Here is a 24,094-nt window from a genome sequence, read left to right as displayed (position 1 = left end):
GGGATTTGGCTCAGGCTCTCTCATGAAATTGCAGTCAAAAAGTACCTACAGTTGCTGTGATCTTAACTAGGACCGACAGATATGCTTCTAAGAATAGCTCCTTTCCACAGCTGGCAGGAGGCCTAACTGAGTTCCTCACCATGTACATTCCTCCCTTGTACTGCTTCAGTGTCCTTACAACATGGCAGCTGATCCAAAGGAGAGCAAGAAAGAAGCTACAGTGTCTTTCATGCCTTACCCTTGGAAGTCACACACTTTCATTTAAGCAGTATCCTACTATTCATCCTCATTCTGTAGGAAAGAGGACTATATAAGGCTGCACTGGGAAACGAGATTCATTAGGGGCTGTCTTGGAACCTGGCTACTACACAGAAAAATAGGAGAAACTGGCTGGTACCTTATTTAATATGTTTCCCCAAGGCAGAGAATCACGTATGCCATGACAGCGAAGATTTTCTAGATCTGGCAGGTAGTTCAGTAGGTTTAGAAATGCCGGTGACTCTTAGTTCACTCCATTTTGTGTCCTCCTGCTCAGGACTCTGAATGCTCTAAAGTTTAATCATATTTTCATGTGATTCCTGGAGAGCCTATCTCTATTCTTGAGTGGGAAAGATTGAGGACAACTAGGTCTGGTTATAATCATCCGCCAAGTATGAACAACCTTTCTCTCCATGACCTTTACTTCTCTTCTATGAAAATTCCAATTCTCTTGTGGATAAGTTTTTTAAATTAAACTCTCAATTATGAGGTAATTTTAGATTCACATATAGTTGTAAAAATAATAGCCCAAGTAACCTGTAGCACTTTCCACCCAGTGGTAACATTTTCCAAAACTGTGCTACAGTATAACAACAAAGATGTTGGTATCATTACAGTCAAGATCCAGAACATTTCCATCACCTAAAGAATCTTTCGTACTGCCCTCTTATAGCCATGTGTTAACTTGCTTCATTCGTGTCCAACTCTTTGCGGCCCCATAGACTATAGCCCACCAGGCTCCTCTGTCCATGGGATTCTCCAGGCAAAAATACTGGAATGCATTGCCATTTTCTCCTCCAGGGGATCTTCCCGACCCAGGGATAGAACCCGCGGCTCCTGCGCCTCCTGCAAGGCAGGTGGATTCTTTACCTCTGAACCATCAGCGACACCACAGCCAATTCTTTTTTCCTTAAAAAAAAATATTATTGGAATGTAATTGCTTTACAATATTTTGTTAGTTTCTGCTGTACAACAAAGTGAATCAGCTATATGTATACATAGATCCCCTCCCTCTGGAACCTCGCTCTTACCCACTCCCATCCCACCCACCTAAGTCATCTCAGAGCACTGAACTGAGCTCCCTGTGCTATACAGCAGGTTCCCACCAGCTATTTATATGTGACAGTAGCCTCACCCACTTCTATCCCATTCCAACCCTCTCCTTAACCACTCAGTCATGTCCAACTCTTCGTGACCCCATGGACTATAGCCTGCCAGGCCTCTTTGTCCCTGGGGATTCTCCAGGCAAGAATACTAGAGTGGGTTGCCATACCCTCCTCCAGGGGATCTTTCCAATCCAGGGATTGAACCCAGGTCTCCTGCATTTCAGGCAGATTCTTTACCATCTGAGCCACCAGGGAAGCCCAAGAATACTGGAGTGGGTAACCTATCCCTTCTCCAGAGGATCTTCCCAACCCAGGAACCAAACCAGGGTCCTCTGCATTGTAGGCGGATTCTTTACCAACTGAGCTACTAGGGAAGCCCCACTAATCTGCTATCCATTCCTAGATTCTGTCATTTCAAGAATGCTCTATAAGTGGAATGACACATTATGTAACCTCCTGGGATTTGTTCTAACAAAATACAGCATAATTCTTTAGAAATTCATTCAGGATTTTGCATGTGTCAATACTTTGTTCCTTTTTTATTGCTGAGTAGTATTCTATGGTAGGGAAGTACCACAGTTTATTTACCACTTACCCACTGAAAGATGTCTAGATTGTTCCAGTTTTGAGTTATTATAATAAAACTTACATGAGCATTCATGTACAAGTTTTTATATAAATATGAATCTTCATTTCTCTGGGATAAATGCCCAGGAGTACAATTGCTGGGTCATATAGCAGTTGCATGTTTATTTTTTTTAAGAAACTACCAACATCTCTCCACAGAAGACATACAGATGACCGAAAAGCACATGAAAAGATGCTCAACATCACTAATTATTAGAAAAATGCAAATCAAAGCTATTAATACAGTGAGGTATACCTCACACCAATAAGAATGGCCATCATCAAAAAAAAAAAAAAATCTACAAATAGTTAATGCTGGAGAAGGTGTGGAGAAAAGGGAACCCTCCTACACTATTGGTGGGAGTGTAAGTTGGTACAGCCACTATGGAAAACAGTATTACAGTTCCTTAAAAAACTAAAAATAGAACTATGTATGACCCAGCAGTCTGATTACTAGGCATATACCCAGAGAAAACCATATTTCAAAAAGATACACGCACCCCAGTGTTCATTTTAGCACTGTTTATAATGGCCAGGACATGGAAACAACCTAGATGTCCATCAGCTGATGAATGAATAAAGAAGATGTGATACCTGTTAATATAGACAACGGACTATTACTAAACCATAAAAAAGTAATGCCATTTGCAGCAACATGAATGGACCTAGAGATTGTCACACTGAGTGAAGTAAGTAAGACACAGAAAGACAAATATCTTATGATATCGCTTATATGTAAATCTAAAAATTGGGGTAGAAATGAACTTATTTACAGAATAGAACTAGAGGCACTGATGTAGAAAGCAAACTTATGGTTACCAGGGAATGGAGGGGAGGATAAATATAGAGATTGGATTAACATATACACACTACTATATATAAAACAGATAACTAATAAGAACCTGCTCTATAGCACAGGGAACTACTCAATACTCTGTAATGACCTATGTGGGAAAAGAACATTAAAAAAAAAGAGTGGATATATCTGTATGTATAATTGGTTCACTTTGCTGTACACCTGAAACTAGCACAAAATTGTAAATCGACTATTCTCCAGTATTTTTTTTTTTTTAAAAAAGAAACTGCCAAACTTGTTTTCCGGAGTGGCTATATCCTTTTAGATTCTACCAGCAATGTTTGAGTGACACATTTTCTCTGCCTTATTGCCAGCATTTTGTGTTGTTACAACTTTTTTTAATTTAAACCATGTTACATTTGTGATCGTATCTTTTTGTGGTTTTGTGTTTCCTGAATTGCTAATGATGTTGAACTTTTCATGTACCTATTTGCCATCTGTATATACTCTTCAGTGAAATATCTCTTCATGTTCTGCCTATGGCCTACTTGGACTATTTCCCTTTTTAAACTGTTGGGTGTTGAGAGTTCTTTATGTGTTCTCCATACTCTCCTTTGTCAAATATGTGGTTGGCAAATATTTTCTCCCACTCTATAGCTTATTTTTTTAGCCTCTTCTTTTGCAGAGCAAAAGTTTTGAATTTCAGTGACATCTTAATTTATAAACTTCTCTTTTTATGGACTGTGCATTTGGTGTCTGGTCTAAGAACTCTTTGCTTAGCACTAGATCCAACTATTTCCTCCAGTTTTTTTCTAAATGTTTTATAACTTTGTATTTGAGTTCTTGATTCATTTTGAGTTCATGTTTGTGTAAGGTGTGAGACTTAGATTGAGATTCACTTTTTTCCCGCTATGGATGCCCAGTTGCTTCAGCATCGTTTGTTGAAAAGGCTATTCTCTGTTAAATTGCTTTTTCACCTTTGTCAGAAATCAGTTGAACATATTTGTGTGGGCTTCCCTAGTGGCTCAGCTGATAAAGAATCCGCCTGCAATAAGGGAGACCTGGGTTCGATCCCTGGGTTGGGAAGATCCCTTGGCGAAGGAAAAGGCCACCCACTCCAGTGTTCTCGCCTGGAGAATTCCATGAACTGTATAGTCCATGGGGTCGCAAAGAGTTGGACACAACTGAGCGGCTTTCACTTTCTCTGGGGTTCCTATTCTATTCCACTGTTCTGTGTGTGTGTGTGTGTGTGTGTGTGTGTGTGTGTGTGTGTGTGTGTGTCTGCCAGTATGACGTTGTCTTGATTTCTGTAGCTATACTGTAATTATTGAAATCTAGTGGACTTGTTTCTCACCTTTTATCTACTATTTCTAAGTTGTTTTAGCTAGTGTACTTTCTCTGCCTTTCTCTGCACATTTTAGAATACTTCTACCTACATCCATAAAAACTCATGCTGGATTTTGATTAAAGTTGTGTTAAACCTGAACATCAATTTGGGGAGATGTACTGTGTTGTGTCTTTCAATCCATGAACATGGTGTACCTCTCCATTTAGGTTTTTTAAACTTTCTTTTATCAACATTGTATACTTTTCAGCATACATGTATTGAACATGTTTTGTTAGATTCATGCCTCTTTTGTGTTTTTTAAATGATTATATTAATAAGTGGCATTGTATTTTCATTTTCTATGCCCATGTGTTGTATTTGATAGAATACAGGGGCAAATCAATTTTTGTATGTTCATCTTGTCATGCATACCTTGAAGATATTACAGATTAGATTCCAGAATAAGAACCTGCTCTATTATTCCACCACAATCAAGCAGATATTGCAGTCATCTAAAGTTTTTGGTTTCCTGGTGCATATAAAAGTTATTTTTTAAAATATGGCTAAAAAATGCTGTCACCTGAGCTTCGTCAGATCACTGATCACAGATCACTATGACAAATGTAATGATGAAAAAGTTTGAAATATTGCAAGAATTACCAAAATGTGAGACAGACACACAAAGTAAGCAGATGCTGTTTGAAAAGTGGCGCCAACAGTTTTGTTTGCCACAGACCTTCGATTCATATAATATGCAACACCCACAAAGCATAATAAAGCAATGCTCAATACAGTGAGGTTCACTTGGATTTTGTGACCTTCCCAGACTCACTTACTTGTCCTAGGAGTATTTTTCCTGAATTCCGTGGGATTTTTTATGTGGACAATCATGCCATCCAAATAGGGACAACTTTTTCTTCCCTTTCAATCTGTATGCCTTTTTAAAAATTGAAATATAGTTAATGTACAATATTATATAATTTACAGGTGTACAGCATAATGATTCACAATTTTTAAAGGTTATGCTCCACTTACAGCTATAAAATATTGGCTATACTACGTTGTGTTGTGCAACATATCCTTGTAGCTTATTTATTTTATACGTAATAGTTTGTACCTCTTAATCCCTACTGCTATCTTACCCCTACCCTCTTCCCTCTTCCCACGGGTAACCACTAGTTTGTTCTCTATATCTGTGAGTCTGTCTCCTTTTTGTTATATTCACGAGTTCGTTTTATTTTTTAGATTCCACATGCAAGTGATACCATGAGGTGTTTTGTCCTTCCCTGTCTGCTTTATTTCACTTAGCATAATACCCTCTAAATGCAGCAATCTGTATGCCTTTATCATCCTTTGAGAAGTTAGTAAAATCTCCTCTGTTCATGGAATTTTTCAGGCAAGACTACTAGAGTGGGTTGCCATTTCTTACTCCACGGGATCATTCTGACCCAGGGATCAAACCCACGTTCTTGTGTCTCCTGCATTGGCAGACGGATTCTTTACCACTGCGCCACCTGGGAAGGCCCTGAAGCATATTAAGCATGAAATAAATAGTTGTTGCGTGGATGGATGGATAGATGGATGGAAGAAGGAAACATAAACATAAATGAGGCCAAGGAGATAAGAGCAGTTCAGTTAGTAATGTTAGCGAATGCCTACTGTGGAGATTCAGAGAGGAGTAGGAAGAGATTTTATTCATTGTCTACTTGGGAAGAAATAAAAAATACTAAAATATCTGTAATATGTTTTAAAAAAATGACATGCCACGAGAAGTTCATAAAAAGTGTTACGAAGGTTCAGAGGAAGTAGAGGTTCCATTTCAGCTGAGGGATTGGAGAAGTTGTCTTTTGAACTAGACTCTTGGGAGTTGCTTATATTTCCTTCTGAATTATGTGGTTTCCAAAAAAAAAAAATACATGAAAGTTGGAGCAAAGGGTGTTGTGGCAGAAGAGGGATGTGAATTTGGGACCAGACTAGATGGCTTTGCCTGCTCTGTCGTAAATTTATCAGCATTTTGTATGCAGCCGTTTATCAGCCTCCACCACTTCTTGCAAGCAGAACCTGACAGGCTCCAATGTTGTCTGTAGCAAACACCTTTTTCTTGTTCATGAGAGTGTCTGTGTGTGTGTTTACGTTTGCACCTGCACCCCAGTGATTTGGAGACAGCTCTTTCAACAGAGCTAGACCCTAAAGGAGGATACATCAACTGAAACACACACTTTAATACCTTTAAATACTTCACCATGCTACCCACACTTGCATTATATACATGCACCTGCAGCTTGCACACACACAAGTGCACACAGAGTTTTGTATACAGTGGCCTGGGCAAGATTTTAGGCAACTATAGTTGAAGGTACTTACATTTATTTTCCTCAGCTCTATTCTATACCTTAATCTTCACTTCCACCTAAGGCTTATTAGGCACCAGTTATATCCCCCTGACCTTCTAGATTCTGTCAGGAGTTCATGTAAGAACATGATTCAGTCTACGGCCATACCACCCTGAACGTGCCCAGTCTCGTCTGATCTCGAAAGCTAAGCAGGATACTTGAATGGGAGAAACTGATTCAGTAATTAATCCAGTACCTATTTACTGATAACCACCTATGTGCCAGACTCAACTGTAAACACGGAGAATGTAGCATGGGATAAAAAGAACCAATACCTGGCCTCGTGGGGTTTACATTCTAGGAGGTGGGTAGAATCAGCAACTACACAGTGTTCTAGGTGATGTGGGTGCTGGTGAGACCAGCGTAGCAGAGTAAGGGGGAAAGAGTGTGACGATTGGGCAGCCAGGAAAACAGTCTGTCCAGTAACGTGACATTTAAATAGTGACTTGATGGAAAACATAAGCAATGGGAATATCTGGGGAAGGAGTATTCTAGGCAGAGGGAATAGCCAGAGCAGAGACCTTGAGGCAGGAGTGTGCGGCCAGCGTGGCTCAAGCAGAATGGGCGAGGCAGAGAGGGTCAGGGGTGAGACGTGAGAGTTATGGGTGAGGGGGTGTCGCCCGGGGCTCATTGGCCACTGTGCAGACGTCGGCTTTTACTCTGAGTGAAGTGGAAAACCAGCGGACACTTAGTGCAGAGAAGTGATGTGCTCTGATTGACGTCAGCTTCTGTGTCAGGAATGGATTGCCAGATGAAAGCATAGAAGCAGGAAGGTGGAAGAACGGTGGACTCGACCAAGTGCGTAACAGTGGAGGTGTGGAGAAGTGACCGGGTTGTAAATGTATTTTGAAACTGTTTGGACCAACCGGATTTACTGTTGGGTTTAGGAGTTGATGATTGACATCAAGATTTTTGGCCTGAGCAGCTGGAAGGTTGGAGCTGCTCGTAACTGAGGTGGGAAACATTGAAGGAAGAAGAGTTGGAGGATAGGAAGAGCTCAGTTTAAAGGAAGTTTGTGATGCCAGGGCTTCCCTGGTGGTCCAGTGGTTAAGAATCTGCCTTGCAAAGCAGGGGACAGGGGTTTGACCCCTGGTAGGGTGGCTAAGATCCCTCATGCCGTGGAGCAGCCAAGCCTGAGTAGTGCTACCACTGGGCCCTCGCACACAACTAGAGTGTCCATGTGTCTCGATGAAAGATGCCATGCAACACCACAAAGCTTCCTCATGCCCCAACTAAGACCCGATGCAGCCAAATAAATAAAATGTGTTTTTAAAGAAAGATTTGAGATGCCTATTAATGAGGAGCAGGTATGAGACTCTAGAGTTCTAGAGACGGGTTTGGGCTGGAGCTATAAATTTGCGAATTACAGCAGTTAGATGACTTTTAAAGCTGTGGAATGAAATAGAATAACCTAAGAAGTGGATATAGAAAGAGAAGAGTCTAAGAACCGAGCACGGGGGGCATTCCAGCCTTTAGAAGTCAGGGAGACGAGGAGGAAGCAGAACTGGAAACTGAAAAAGAGAAGCTGGGAGATAGGAAAATTGAGACTGAGCACTGAAGCCAAATGAGGAAAATGCTTCAAAGAGAATGGAATAATAAACTGTTATCCAATGTTGCTGAGAGATCAAGTCAAATCCAAAAGTTGCTTTAGAGTATTGAAGTCTTTAAGACCTCTTTTGAGGGAGGTGGGGGTCGGGGGCAGCCTGCTTATGTTGCTTCCAAGAAAAGAACGGGAGGAGAGGAAACAACGATTAACACTGTAGAAATCTCTGAGGTTTTTCTGTAAAGAGGAGCAGAAAACTGGGCCATAGTTGGCAGGGAATGTGGGATCGAGTCAAATTTTTCATTTTTTTTTTTCTGAGATGGAAGAAGTTGGTATCCTGGTGGGAATCATCCTAGGAGGGAGGGAAAATGCAGTGATTGCCAAGATACAGTGATGTCCCCATGTAGTGAGAGTGGGTGATGCTCTAGTGGAAGAAAGTTGGCCTTAGACTGGGTGAACTGTCCATGCTGCATAGTAATAAACTACTTTGCCATAATGCAGGCAGGTTGGTAAATATGGTAATGGAACATGTGTAGTTTCTCTTCTGCTTGCTTGTATATTCTCGTACCAAAGAGTGGAGGTGCTACAGGTTTAAAGAGGGCAAGGTTCAGACAATTGCCAAGAGCAAGAGAAAATCACGGACCAGATAAACGTAGTCAGACTGTCGCAGGGTGAGGGCTCACTTGAGCTTAAGGTGAGAGCAGCCAACGTGGTTGTATGATTTTCTCCAGCTCCGTACAGCTGAGTGGGAACAGGCAGAGTAGGTTAAGCATTAGACTTAGTCAAAGGTTATGGTTTCCCAGATAAATGAGAGGAAGAGAAACAAGAGAATGATTATAATGATGGATCACAGGAACAAGGCAGGTAGAAGGGAGTGGGGATGGAGATAGAAGGTGAGAGTGCAAGGTACCAGGATTAATGGAGTGAAGTCCCAGTGAGGTCTAAAGAACTGTGATGACAGTCAGATCCTTGGCATTAGTGGTGCTTTAGGGTTGCATCATAGTGCTTTGTGTGCAGTATAAACCCTATAAAGTAGGTAGGACAGTTGGTGATGATATTCTATTCTATAGATAAAGCAGTGATTCTCATTCTATAGATAAAGCAAGCTCCAAAGAGGTAAATAACTTTATCTAAAAATCACACAGCTAGTCAGTGGTGAAGCATAGACTCCACCCGAGGCTCTGTTTTATTTGTGATATCTTTCTACCACTTTGTGTGATGTCTGCTCACAGATTCCTCAGTCTCATTGAAGAGATGGAATGTAGAAGACAACATAAGAAAATGTGTAACTGAGTGTTAAATTCTATAATATGGCATGACATAAGGAGTTTATTCATTCAGTAATATATATTGAGTGCTTATTATGTACAGGGCTCTATTATATATACTAGGGATATAGTATTATCCACTATATATAGTGAATGAGATGGGGAAATCCTGTAATTATGTTCTTCAGGGAGGTTTTAGAAGGGTTTCTATGTGATTCTCCCAAGGCATCATGATTGGGTCAAAAGCACCATATACTGAAAGCTTGGAAACTCTTTTCTCTGCTACTTGCTGTATGTGACATTGTTGGTCCAACTCACTCTGTCTTAGTGGGGGACCCCATCCATAAACTGAGATGTTATGGTTTTGCAAGTTCCACCCTGACTAAAAGTCCTGTGAGTTTGAGGCTGTATTCTAGCTTGATGGAATAGTTGTGTAAAGTGTTTTAGTCCTCATCTGACTTCTTGAAATGCCTTATCTCATTTCATAGTGATAAGACCCTGTTTCAGTAGTGAAATGCTGCATTAACGTGTTTTCTAAAGTCATCCGCTGTTTTTGAAACTCTGGGGAAACACAAAAAGGAGATAGAGGCCATGCTTGGCCAGCAGGTGCAACAGTCCCCACCCTTAGCCTGGTGATATGTGATATCTGAGGACCTGTGAAAAGCTTTGAATTAACTCATGACTTTCCCCCTCCTCTCACTCCTTCCCATTCAGGCCTGGAAGAAACGCTGGTTTATCCTGCGGAGTGGCCGGATGAGTGGTGACCCCGACGTCCTGGAATACTACAAGAATGATCACTCCAAGAAGCCCCTGCGCATCATCAACCTGAACTTCTGCGAGCAGGTGGATGCAGGCCTGACCTTCAACAAGAAGGAGCTGCAGGACAGTTTCGTGTTCGACATCAAGACCAGCGAGCGCACCTTCTACCTGGTGGCCGAGACGGAGGAGGACATGAATAAGTGGGTCCAGAGCATCTGCCAGATCTGCGGCTTCAACCAGGCAGAAGAGAGTACAGGTATGAGACCCTTCTCAGGAGGGACCAGGTGCCTCCTGGCAGTGGCTGGGCCCCTGGGGCCAAGGGGACGGTCTTCAGACTCCTTGAACAGCAGAGCAGGCTTTAGCTAAAGGCTGTCCTCTGAGGTGGAGGAGAAGTAGGCAGAGGGTAAGAGCGTGAAGGGGTTGGCCACAGAGTAGGGGCCTCCTACCCCTGAGCCTGCTTATGTGGAAAACAGGCATGTTGGGGTTATGATGAAGCTCAAGGTACTTGATGGTATTTCTTCAGGTACCCCCACGCCACCCCTGTTCTCAGGTCTGCCCTTTCTCCCCTCAGCTCTCTAGCTCTCTAGCTCTCTGTGCCCTGTTAACCTGTCACCCACTACGCAGGGCAGCTTGCACCTTGCTCTCTCCTTTGATCCATCCTGTGTCCATTCCTGTCACCTGTTTCAGAACATCCTGCACAGTTATACTTGCCACTTTTCTGGCAAGGGGAGGTGTGGGATTCTTTGTGATTACTGTTGATGTACAATCCACTATTCTTTATGTTTCCCTGGGAACGGACACACGAGAAGGGGGAAATTCTGACTTGTGTTTGGATTTTGTTAATCTTCACGGAAAGAGTAACTCAACATTTTTAAGTGAGGCTTCGGTTGCAGAAATACTCTTTGACATCCCCAACTCTAGGATGATTGAGGAGCAGGGTTTTTTGGTGTGTGGCAGATGGAAAACCTGAGTTAGTAGTTTCCTAAACCTGGTTACACATCAGAATTAAAGAGGAACATTTTTTAAATGTTGATGCTAAGGATCCATATCAAATCAGTTAGGTAAGAATGTCAAGAGTAGGACCTAGGCATCAGTTTTTTAAAGGCTTCACACTGAGTGGCAAGGGTGTGGGGCTCAGCATCCATTTTCTGTAAATAATTGAAGGCCACATACAATCTCTGATTCCTATACCTGTTTTCTAAATTTTTTAGAACCCTTTAAAAACATGAAACTGTTTCTAGCTCATCAACAACATCGGCCTCATCTGGGAACCTATTAGAAATGAAGATTCTTAAGCCCCACCCCAGACTTAGTGAATCAGAAACTCTGGAGGTGTTTTAACCAGCCCGCCAGGTGATCCGATGCATGGTTAAGTTTGAGAACCACTGATTTAGACTCTTACTATCAAAGTGGGGTTTACAGACGAGCAGCATCAACCTCTCCTGGGAACTTGTTAGGAAGACAGAAGACTTCTGCTCAGACTTACAGAATCACAATCTGCATTTTTTTTTTTTAAGTTTCTTATTCTGAAATAATGTTGAACTTACAGAAGAGGTGCAGAAATTGTACAGCAAGTTCCCATGTATCTTTCATCCAGCTTTCCCTAACGTTAACATCTTTCTTAACCAGAGCATAGTTGTCAAAATGTTGATTGGTACAATACAGTTAGTTGCAGTGTATTGGGATTTCACTTGTTTTTCACCAGTGTCTTTATTCTGTTCAGGATTCAGTCCAGGATAGCATATTAGATTTGGTGGTTCTGTCTCTAGGGCCTCCAATCTGGGATGCCAGTTTCTCAGTCTCTCTTGTTTTCTTTGACCTTGACACTTTTAAGGCATACTGGCTAGATATTTTGTAGAATCTCCCTCAGTTTGAATTTGTATGTTTTTTCATGATTAGATTGAGGTTTGGGGGAGACAACCACAGAGGTAATGTGCCTTTCTCTGCACGTTGCATCAGGAGACACATGGTATCAATATGCCTTATAACTGGTCATGTTACCTTGATCACCTGATTAAGATGGAATCTGACATCTTCTTCCACTGTTAAAGCTGCTATCTATGCTTTCATAATTAATAAATATTTTGGAGGAAGTGCTTTAATGATGTGCAAATACCCCATTTCTGCTTAAACTTTTGCCCACTAATTTTAGCATTTATCAGTGGATCACGTTTGCAACCGTTATTACCGTGGTAACCTAATGAAACTTTCTATCTCCCTCAGAATTGTATTAAGGTACCTAGGTGATTTGTAGGCACATTAAAATTTGAGAAGCTCTGGTCTGCATTATTTGTTCACAAACCTGGTGGGTCATCAAAATCACCCTAAAAACTTTCATCTTTTAATTTATGGGTACTGATTCAATAGGTCTGTCTTAGGGCTGCTAAATAGTTTTGAGAAACTCCTTCTACAGAATGGGAGGAATTATTTCCAAATCATATCTGATAAGGATCTAGTGTCTAGAATGTAAAAAGAACTATTACATCTCAGTAACAACAAGAAAAAGAAAAATAACTTCATTTTAAAATGGGTAAAGGATCTGAATAGACATTATTCCAGAGAAGATATACAAATAACCAGTAAGCCCATGAAAAGATGCAAAAATGTTGGGCATCCTTACTCATTAGGGAGATGTGAAACAAGACCACAATGAGATAACACTTCACACCCACTAGGAGGACTGTAATCAAAATATGGACAGTGACCAGTGTTGGCAAGGATGTGAAGAAACATACTTTGCTCATGCATCCCACCTCACATGTTGCTGGTAGGAATGTACAATGGTACAAATGAACCTGTTTACAAAACGGAAATTGATTCACAGATATAGAAAACAAACTTATGGTTACCATGGAGGGAACGGGGGTGATAAATTGGGAGATTGAGACTGACACATACCCACTATTGTATATAAAAGATAACTAATAAGAACCTACTGTATAGCACAGGGAACTCTGTTCAGGGCTCTGCAGTGACCTATATGGGAATGGAGTCTAGAAGAGAGTGGATTGTGTGTTTGGATAGTTGATTCACTGTACAGCAGAAACTAACATAACATTGTAAACCAAATATACTCAATTTAAAATATCGTGCGTGTGTGTCTGTGTAGGTATTATATAATGTGATATATATATATATATATATATATATACACACACACACATATATATGGTCACATTTTCATTATCCATTCATTCCTCAGTGGCCCTTTAGGTTGTTTTCATGTCACTCCTACTGTAAATAATGCTGAAATGAACATGAGGGGGCAGATAACTCTTCCAGACAGTAATTTCAGTTCCTTCAGTGATATATCCAGAAGTGGAATTACTGGGTTGTACGGTTCTACTTTTAATTTTTTGAGTAAAACCTCCATACTGTTTGGCATAGTGGCTGTACCGAGTTATAATCCCACCTCCAGTCCACAAGGGTTCCCTTTTCCCCACATCTCTGGTCACACTTACCACGATCTTTTTGATACTAACTATTTAACAGGTGTGAGGTGGTATCTCATTGTGGTTTTGACTTTATTTGCATTTCTGTACCTGTTGACTGTTCAGATATCTTATTTGGAAAAAGGTCTATTCAGGTACTCTGCCCATTTTTTAATCATATTATTTGAGGTTTTGCTATCAAGTTATATGAGTTCCTTGTGTATTTTGGGTATTAACACCTTATCACATATGAGGTTTGCAAATATTTCTCTCCCATTCCTGAGGCTGCTTTTTCATTTTATTGATTGTTTCTTTAGCTGTGCAGAAGCTTTGTAGTTTAATGTAGTCCCTCTTGTTTATTTTTGCCTCTTCTACTGGTGTTTTTGGTGTCATAAAAAAAAATCATTGCCAAGGCCAATGTCAAAGAACTTTTCCTCCATGTTTTCTATTAGGATGTTTATAGTTTCACATCTTACATTTAAGTCTAATGCATTTCAAGTTAATTTTTGCATAGTGTGAGATTGGGTTTTAATTTTATTTTTTTTGCATGTAAATATCTGGTTTTCCCTGTACCATTTACTGAAGAGACTTTTCTCCTTTGAGTATTCTTGCTCCTTTATCAAATATTGACCATATACTGGGGCTTTTTATTCTGTTCCACTGGTCTGTGTGTCTGTTTTTTTATTAATATGCCAGTACCATGCTGTTTTGATTACTATGGCTTTATAATACTTTGACATCCAGAAGGGTAATCCCTCCAATTTTGTTCTTCTTTCTCCACATTGCTTTGGCTATCTGGGATGATTTGTGGTTCCGTATGAATTTTAGGATTGCTTTTTCTGTTTTTGTAAAAAATGCCATTGAAATCTTGATAAGGGTTGTACTGAATCCATAAATGGTTTTGGGTGGTATAGACATTTTAACAATGCAGATTCTTATAATCCATGAGCACAAGTTATCTTTACATTTATTTGTGTTGAAGTTCTTAATTTTTGAGCAAGGGGCCCTGCATTTTCACTCTGCACTGGGCTCTGCAAATTATGTAGCTGATTGTGCCTGGACTAGATGTCCTTCCCTAGGAATTCTGTGATCTTCCTTGAGGAAGGATTATGAAGCCCCATTTTACTCTTAAATTCTTTGGCATAATTTTTGCTTCCTGAGTGGAAGTTTTGATTCCTCCTGACCAGATCTTTGTTATTATAGCTTTTATGGATTTTTGTTTTTCATTTTATTTTATTTCTGATGGGGGAATAAAATGCTTATGCAAAAAAAAAAAAGAGGAAGAAAATAAGGAAGAGGTTTTTAAAAAGCAGGAGAAAAAGCCAGAAACCCTCTAGTCTCAAAGCTTTCATAAATGTGAGAAGTAACTCCAAGGAATACATCAGATTTTAGATAATATGTATAATGGGGTTGGGGAGGAACCAGAAAGCAAGTTACTTTAAACTGAACTATTCTCTTGTGGGATTAGAGGTGTCCCTACAAAAAAAAAAATTATCCTTAAAATGTAGCAAAATTTATTCCTGGTGCAAATATCTTGTTTTTAAATCATATATTTAAAAAACAGTTATTGTCTGAATCCCTACTTTTACTATATAGAATTTAAGTATGATTCAAATTCAAATATGTAGAACTGCATCATCTGGGCTTACTTTCTTTTGGTAGGAATATTCATTTGTTCATTCATACGTTGTTCATTCACTCAGCAGATCTTTATGGAAGACTTATTCTTGACAGTCCCTGTCATGACCACTGAGGCTACAGACTATAAAGATCAACAGTAGAGTTCCAGCACTCAGACATCATAGTCTAGTGGAGGGAACAGCCGTAACCAGACAGTTCCAGGGAAGTTCTATAACAGAAGCATCACCACGGATGGAGGCACCAGCCCACGCACCACCAGCTCAGTGAGGGAAGGAAAAGAGGGAAAGTATTAAGGAGGTGACAAGTAATCAAGTCAGCATTTTTCAACAGCTTTGTCTGTTAGACAATATATTCCCTTTAACTTTTAATAGATGTCCAGTGGATTAATTATCAGAGCAAGAATATTAGTTGTCTATGGTAGAGGTTTAGGATTCTTTGTGAGATCTTTCTGATGAAAACAAATGGGCTTTTCTTCCTCTGGTAGAATCTAGTATGTAACAAGATTCAGCCACATATAATAGGTTTTGTTTTAACTTAGAAGCTTTTCCTAAAAGTATATCTTATCTATAAAACCCTCAGGTAAGGAGTGAAAGATTAATCATCTAAGTCAGTGTTTCTTTTAGAATCAGGATATGAGGAAAAGCAGGAAGGAAGTTAACATTTGACTACCTACTTTTGCTAAAGTGCTTTATTTCATTTAATCAACTGTGTTTCCATTTCTTTCAAATAAAAAACACTGAGTGTTATTTTTTTTCCATGCCTAACACTCCAGGACTAAAGCTCTTCTCTGTCATACCCATGCTTTGGCTGGGTTCAGACAGACTCTCCAGCCCTCATCTGCCTAAGCTTCTTTCGAAATACAATGCCACTCTCCTGTTGCTGGGGCTTGTTCACCTGCCTTGTGTGAGACCCATTCTGTACTCATAGGTAACCCTCACCACAAAAAGAAATAATAGGAGCTGTGTATTGAGCATCTACCCTTTGTAAAATAGGGTATGTAAAATACATTCTTACTAAAAATTCACAGTAATCCTTTGAGGTAACAATGATCTTGACTCATGGTCACAGCTAGAAAATTATGGAGCCAGGATTCTAGTCTAACCCAAGTCTGACTCTGCATTCTCACACACCGTCTCTTTGCCCCGGACCTCCTGGAATGTGAATATCGGCCAGAACCAAGCCCTGTTGTTTTCGCCCCTGTGGATACCACGTATTAGGTTGAAAGCACTCCTTGACCCCTTCCACCGGGGTCCTGCAGCTGGCTCAGGTTTCCCTCCTTACCGGTCCATATTGCTGAAATCCTTGGGCTGGAATATTCCAAGAATTTAGTAACTGGTAGAGTTTTAATCCAGCCATCAATCTTTATTGGTGAGTCTGTGGTGGGTGGGTGAGGGGGTGCCTGAGCTCACATCCCAACTCTGGGATGATGTGAAGAAGTCACTTGATTGAGGTCTCAGTTTCCTTTCTTCAAATAGAGAAAATCATCTTTTCACCCACCGGTTCTGTTTCTCTATGAGCTTATCAGCACAGACCTTAGACCACTGGCAGCCCCTCAAGTTTCATATTTCCCAATGGAGGATTCACATTGTGTTCTATACAGAGGTATCCCCAAGACCTGTACAGTCTCCATACCCTCACTTGCTGTTGGTCCTGTAGAAATTCCTTCCCATACGGAGCCTCCTTCAAGTACATATTCCTTTTTTTTCTTTTTTTTATAAGAGTTGTGATGGGACCTGTTGTTAAAAAAAAAAAAAAAAACTTGCGTTTTTCACTTTCAGCTGGAAGGAGTTCTGTGGCAGATGGAGTCTTTTTTTAATCCTTCTTGCCACCCCCAGCTTCTTCTTTCTGCTACCACTCTCCAATTCCTCACATATTTCAGCCAAAAATGCTTCGGATTAAACCTGCCTAGTATCGAGACCAAACCAAGAGTGACACGGAGTCTGAATATCAACCCAAGGGTGGGGAAAACAGCCTCCTGATAGAGAGCCCTTTCCAAAAGGAAACCAGGAATGACACTCAGGAAGGAAAAACAATTCCAAGAATGAATATCGGGATTTTATGTCATATACATGGAGTTGGCTTTTTGTTGGGCAGGGGGGATGGGGGTAATGTGTGCGTGCATGTGTGTGTACATGCATGCACAAGCAACAGTAAGAACCCTGCCTTCTCTGGGAATCAAAACAGCTTTCAGTGCCCCGAGCAGGGAGCAGAAAGCTGCTCTGAGCTGTGTTTACGAGCAGGCGGGGCCGAGACCTCACGTCTGTGGCTCCGTCGTGGGCAGCTGTCCCTGACCAGATGTACCACACACAAAAAGAACCAGCTCCCAGTGCAGAGCTTGGATGAATTATTCATGGGCTCAGGAGTCATCCAGTGCTCGGCAAGCCCTCACCCCTTTGGATCCTCTAAGCCAAGAGCTTCTTGTCCCTGGTGGTCTCCGCCTTCCTCTAATTCCATGGCCAGTGCAGGGCCTACACAGCCCCTCACTCTCACGTGCAGTCTGAAAGGCACACTGGCTGCCACTGCTCTAGATGATGAATAGGTATCTCTTGGAGGTGTTATCCTCTGTAACGTGGAGATGATGCTCCCTCACCGAGGGGCTGGGGGGAAGCTGGGGACGTGTATAGGTGTGCAGTGTGAATGGTAGCTGCTTGTTTCTCTGCTTTCCATGTAGTGCTTTTGGTGAATGTGACGATTTTTATATCCGAAGGTCAAGATGAACAGGATATGATTTAAGTTGCTTTTAGAGAATGTTACAGTCTATAGAAACACTTACACAGTCTTCTTTGAGCATAAAGACACAAGAGAGGCTTGGCTGCTAGTATGATCCCTGTTGCACAAGTAAGGAAGCTCAGGTTTAAAGACACTGACGTTCCCGAAAAAGCGGTGTTGCCAGGTCTAGAATCTTGAGAGTTTTAACTCCATCCTAGGCCTGTGTGCTCTGATTCCTTTTCATTGATCCGAACCCCTTTTCACAGACCTGTTTTTTTTAATCAAACTTTAAACTTTTTGTTTTGTATTGAGGTATGGCCAATTAACAATGTTGTGATAGTTGCAAGTGAACACAAAGGGACTCAGCCTTATATATACATGTATCCATTCTCCTCCAGACCCCCCTCCCATCCAGACTGGTACATAACATTAAGTGGAGTTCCATGTGCTATACAGTAGGTCCCCGCTGATTATCCATTTTAAATATAGCAGTTTGTATGTGATCTTCCCAAAGTCCCTAACTATCCCTTCTCCTCCCCATCAACCATAAGTTCATTTTCTGAGTCTCTTTCTGTTTTGTAAGTAAGTTATTTTGTATCATTTGTTTTTAGACTTCAAAATAAGGAATATCATATGATATTTTTCCTTCTCTGTCTGACTTGCTTCACTCAGTATGACAATCTCTAGGTCCATCCATGTTTCAGCAAATAGCATTATTTCATTCTTTTTAATGGCTGAGTAATACTGCATTGTATATATGTACCACAGCTTCTTTATCCATTCCTCTGTCAATGGACATGTAGGTTGCTCCCATGTCTTGGCTATTGTAAACAGTGTGGTAGTGAACATTGGGGTGCATGTAATCTTTCAGATCATGGTTTTCTCCAGATATATGCCCAGGAGTGAGATTGCAGGGTCATATGATAGCTCTATATTTAGTTTATTAAGGAACATCTGTACTGTTCTCTATAGTGGCTGTACCAATTTACATTCCCATCAACAGTGTAAGAGCATTCCCTGCTCTCCACATCCTCTCCAGCATTTGTTGTTTGTGGAATTTTTTGAGGATAGCCATTCTGACAGGTATGAGGTGACATTTCATTGTAGTTTTGATTTACATTTCTCAAATTACTAGCGAAGTTTAACATCTTTTCATGTGCCCATTGACCATTAGTGTGTCCTGTTTGGAGAAATGTCTGTTCACATATTCTGCCCATTTTTTGGAGTGGATTGTTTGTTTTGCTGCTGTTAAGGTCATAACCTATTTGTAAATTTTGGAGACTAATCCTTTATTGGTCACATCATTTGCAAATATTTTCTCCCAGTCTTTGGATTGTCTTTTCATTTTGTTTATTGTTTTCTTTGCTGTGCAGAAGCTTCTGAGTTTGAGTAAGTCCCATTTGTTTAGTTTTATTTATTTCCATTTTTCTGGGAGATAGATGGAAAAAGATGTTATTGTGATTTATGTCAGAGAATGTTCTGCCTATGTTTTCCTTTAGGTATTTTATAGTGTCAGGTTTCACATTTAAGTCTTTAACCCATTTTGAGCTTATTTTTGTGTATGAAGTTAAAGAATGATCTGATTTCATTTTTTTACATGTGGCTATCTGGTTTTCCCAGCACCAATTGTTGAAGAGACTGTCTTTCCAGTGTTGAATAATCTTACCTCCTTTGTCATAAATTACTGTACCCTAGATGTGTGAGCTTATTTCTGGGTTTTCTGTCCCGTTCCATTGACTTAAATTTATATATTTTTGCTGGTACCATACTGTTTTGATGACTGTAGCTTTGTAGTATAGTCTGAAGTCAGGGAGCCTGATTCGTCCAGCTCAATTTTTCTTTTTTGAGAATGCTTTGGCTATTCGAGGTCCTTTGTGTCTCCGTACAGATTTTGAGATTTTTTTGTTCTAGTTCTGTGAAAAATGCCATTGGTAATTTGATAGAGATTCTGTTGAATCTATACATTGCCTTGGGTAGTATCGTCATTTTGGCAATAGTGATTCTTCTAATCCATGAACATGGTATATCTTTCCATCTGTTTATGTCTTCTTCAATTTCTTTCACTAGCATCTTATAGTTTTCAGAGTACAGATCTTTTGCCTTAAGTAGATCTGTTCCTAGGTTTTTGTTTTTTTTGATGTGATGGTAAATGGATTTGTTTCTTGAATTTCTCTTTCAGATTTTTTGTTGTTAGTGTATAGAAATGCAACAGATTTCTGTATATTAATTTTGTAACCTGCAACTTCACCAAGTTCATTGATGAGTTCTAGTAGTTTTATGGCACATCTTTAGGGTCTTCTATGTATAATATTATGTCATCTGCAAACAGTGGCAGTTTAACTTCTTTTCCAGTTTGGATTCCCTTTACTTCTTTTTCTTCTCTGATTGCTGTAGCTAGGATTTCTAAAACTATGCTGAATAGAAGTGGTAAGAGTGGGCATCCTTATCTTGTTCCTGATCTTAAAGGGAATGCTTTCAGCTTTTCACCATTGAGTATGATACTAGCTATAGGTTTGTCGTATATGTCCTTTATTATGTTGAGGTATTTAGCCACCTCATGCGAAGAGTTGACTCATTGGAAAAGATTCTGATGCTGGGAAGGATTGAGGGCAGAAGGAGAAGGGGATGACAGAGATGAGATGGCTAGATGGCATCACCGACTCAATGGACATGAGTTTGGGTAAACTCCGGGAGTTGGTGATGGACAGGGAAGCCTGACATGCTGCGATTCATGGGGTTGCAAAGAGTTGGACATGACTGAGCAACTGAACTGAACTGATATACCCTCTATGTCCACTTTCTGGAGAGTTTTTATCATAAATGGGTGCTGAATTTTGTCAGAAGCTTTTTCTGTGTCTGTTTAGATGATCATATTTTTATTCTTGAATTTGTTAACATGGTATATCATAATGATTAATTTACATATGTTGGAAAATCCTTGCATACCTAGGATGAATCCCAGTTGATCATGGTGTATGATCTTTATAATGTATTGGTGGATACAGATTACTTGTAATTTGTTGAGGATTTTTGCATCTATGTTCATCAGTGCTGTCTCTGCACTGATATTAATCTCAAAGGGCTAAATTAGCAAGACAACATGATCCATCTCAAAGTAGCCAACAAACTACTGTGAACTAAAGCTCAGGGAGTTTAGGTCACCAGAGCCCCATTTGCAACTCTTGAAGATTTTGAAATAAGGCCAGAGCCTCCTCCATATCCTGTCTCTTATTGTAGTTTTTCCCCTTCTTAAACTCCTTGGCAGTAATTTCACGACAGTTGCATGACTAACTCTATGGAAAGATGACCTTCCAGCCAACTGTTCTTTATCTGTCCCTACTAAAATTTTGGGTGAGACTGCCCCCCTTTAAGTATTTTGTAAATATTTGAAAAGTGAAAGTGTTAATCGCTCAGCTGTGTCTGACTCTTTGTGACCCCATGGACTGTAGCCTACCAGGCTCCTCTGTCCATGGAATTCTTCAGGCAAGAATACTGGAGTGGGTTGCCATTTCCTCCTCCAGGGAATCTTCCTGACCCAGGGATTGAACCCGGGTCTCCTTCATTGCAGACAGATTCTTTACTGTGTGAGCCACTAGGGAATCCCCATAAAATATGGAAACGCTTCATGAATTTGCATGTTATCCTTGTGCAGGGGCCATAAACTTCTAGTAATCCATGAGTTTTCCCAGTGACTCAATAGCAGAATTATTTTAAGTCCTGGCTTCCTCCAAGATGAAATGATACCCATCAATATGCTTTTGGGAAAGTCTTCCACCTCCAGTGGAGGAATGTTATCAGGGTCTTCAACAGCTCCTTCCTCTCAGGGAGAATGATTAGTATGTGAAAGGTCAGGCCCCCTTATTCCAGCTGGACTTCTCACAGCAGGGAGGGCTGTGATGGAGTCAGGCAGTCCACTCAGATGCCTTCTGGTGACCTTGGTCCTTCCCCCTTACACAGGGAGTGGTGCCAAGGGAGAAGCTGGGAGTAGACGAGGCTGGGGAGGGAAGAAGCCTTTCTTGGAGACCTCACCCTTTCTCTCATCTCATTTCTGGGAGGACCTTTTCCTGCCTTGTTCCCTCCCCTACCTTTTGTATTTTGCCTTTTTAAACTGAGTTCAGATCTCTCACTCCTCTGGGGGACCTTTGTGGGAAGCTTAGAGCAAATGTGGGAGATGGTAGGCAGCTTCCCTCCCCAGGCTGACACAGGTCCCTTGAGGAGCCAAGATCAGAGTGAAGACTGACCCAGGCTCCAGCCCAGAGGCGGAGGCAGATGTCTGAATCACCCACCCTTTTTTTCCAGAGACAATGAGGAAAATAAACATCCAGATGAGTTTCCAGCCAGATCTGAAGTCCTCATGCCTTATTTTAAAAAAGAAAATGTTATTCTAAATAACCCTGAAATATCAGGCCTTCCTCGATTTTTTGTTTGTTTGTTGTTTTTTGTCCACAGCTGGGTCTGGTCACCCTGAGAGTAGGCTCTGAGCTGGGACATGAACTCCATAAAGTCTACACAGACACTTGTGCATTGTCCTGGAACAGGCTTCAGCTCTGACCTGCAGCAACGTCCAGACCCTCTGGAAGAAGAAAGGGAGGCAGGGAGAAACCTGACCCTCTTCCCTTCGTTCTAAGCCTTGATCCTCCTTCCTGCTTTCCCTTGTGTACCAGAGACTCCCCCTCAGCACCCCAGCCAGCCAGCTTAGATTAGGTCTAGTGTTACCTGCCAAACCCACAGACTGTTAGAAATGAGAGTGCCTCACCCCGGCTCCTCAACACCAGAAGCTTTGGATAACTTCCAGACATCCCATGAGATGCTCTCCCCTTTCCTGTTCTTTGAATATTTCTAATTATCTCTAGTGAAGGAGGATAATAAATTATTGTGGAATTGGTCCCAGACCAAACTCCGAAGCCCAGCATAACTCTAATTTTTGGCTAAAGGTAGAATTAGGACTTTGAATTTAGTGGTAAGGTCACCTTGGACCTCTGAAGCTCTTGGTTATGGTTAAAACATCCAGCTATGTAGAGTTCTGCCCAGGATTTTGAACTCTGCAAAATCAGTAGGTATGGTCACCTTTCTCTGAGATCTGAATTGGGAGTCAAAGTCCTGGTTTTTAATTTCAGCTTTGTTATTGAATTCAGTGTGTAGCTCTTGGTTTCTTCAACAGTAAACTAGGAGCTTGGGGACCAGTGATTTTCAAACTTTTTTTTTTTTTTTTTTGCAGTGCTTGTTAACTAAATCTTACATGGACACAATATGTGAAACAGGCGGGAAGGAGCTGTTCTAAATGTCGCAGGGGGGTGGAGTCAAGCACTGTAAGCTGGCGTTGGACCCAGATGGCCTGCCCGTCCTTCTCGCCCTTGGTGGCCTGGGAAGGCTGGAACACAGTGCAAAAATATTGGTCTGCAGCAGATATTGCCAAACAAGGTCCCACAGACCAGTGCTGAGCTGTGAAAAATGTCCTCAGTCCACAACAAAAACAAAAAACATAATGAGGATGTAGTCAGTTTTCATAAGACTAAATGTAGTCAGATTTTAAAACTTCCCTTTATTCAGAGATTCTCTTCTTATGGCTGTGCATGTTTGTTAAAGTGTCCTTGTGTTTGTGTGTGTGTGAAATGACAGTCACAGTAAATAATAGTTTTTCCATATTCAGCACAATAAAAAATTGTGAACCCTGTGTGTAAGTTTTTTAAAGTGCACAAACAAACAGAGAGGCAGTGTTTTCACTCCTCCATAAGATGGAAAAGTCTGGGAAGCAGTGATCTAGAGGTTACGTGGTGTCAGGATCACCCAATTCCCAGCCTCTGCTTCTGTACTCATGGCCAGAGGCCTTTGGACTTTGCCTTCCCATTGAGGCCCACCCTGCACCCCAGCCTGGAGTCAGGGCTTTGGGATTCTTCATCCTATTTGCTCAGTTCTGACCTTCATTTTGTGTGTGAACTAAGATCGGCCCTGGGACTTTGCCTGCTTTTCCTATTCTTGAGTCATTTCCTGTTAACCTGACTGTCATCTCGAATTCCACCTAGGACTGTACCCTCTCCTGCTTTTATTTAGCCCCTCTCTTACCCAAACCAGTAAGCCAGTGGCTGGAACCCATCTGCCCAGTGGCTGACTTCCAGGTGGCCAGTGGTCTGTCTGCCTGAATTTCTGAAGAAAATCCGCTTCTGCTTTCCCTAAACATGCTTCCTCCTCCTCTTGGCCTCTACTGCCCACGTGGCTGGGGATACCCAGCTTCTGTT

At 41.0% G+C, this 24,094-nt stretch overlaps 1 protein-coding gene across 16 annotated transcripts in view; it reads left to right on the top strand.

Moving 5' to 3' along the window:
- The window catches only part of GAB2 (GRB2 associated binding protein 2), a 174,570-nt gene that overhangs the window by 107,250 nt on the left and 43,226 nt on the right, over nt 1-24,094 (top strand). For all 16 annotated transcript variants that reach the window (XM_081537583.1, XM_081537582.1, XM_081537581.1 and 13 more), the window contains one exon: nt 10,033-10,333. In XM_081537583.1, the coding sequence (XP_081393709.1) occupies nt 10,033-10,333 (301 nt within the window). The remainder of the gene's footprint in view (nt 1-10,032; nt 10,334-24,094) is intronic.

The sequence above is a fragment of the Giraffa tippelskirchi genome, chromosome 10 (genome assembly GCF_054371585.1).
Source record: "Giraffa tippelskirchi isolate mGirTip1 chromosome 10, T2T-mGirTip1v1.2.pri, whole genome shotgun sequence".
Taxonomy (NCBI): Eukaryota; Metazoa; Chordata; class Mammalia; order Artiodactyla; family Giraffidae; genus Giraffa; species Giraffa tippelskirchi.
Note: the sequence above shows the minus strand (reverse complement) of the source record. Positions and strands in the feature narration are given on the sequence as shown.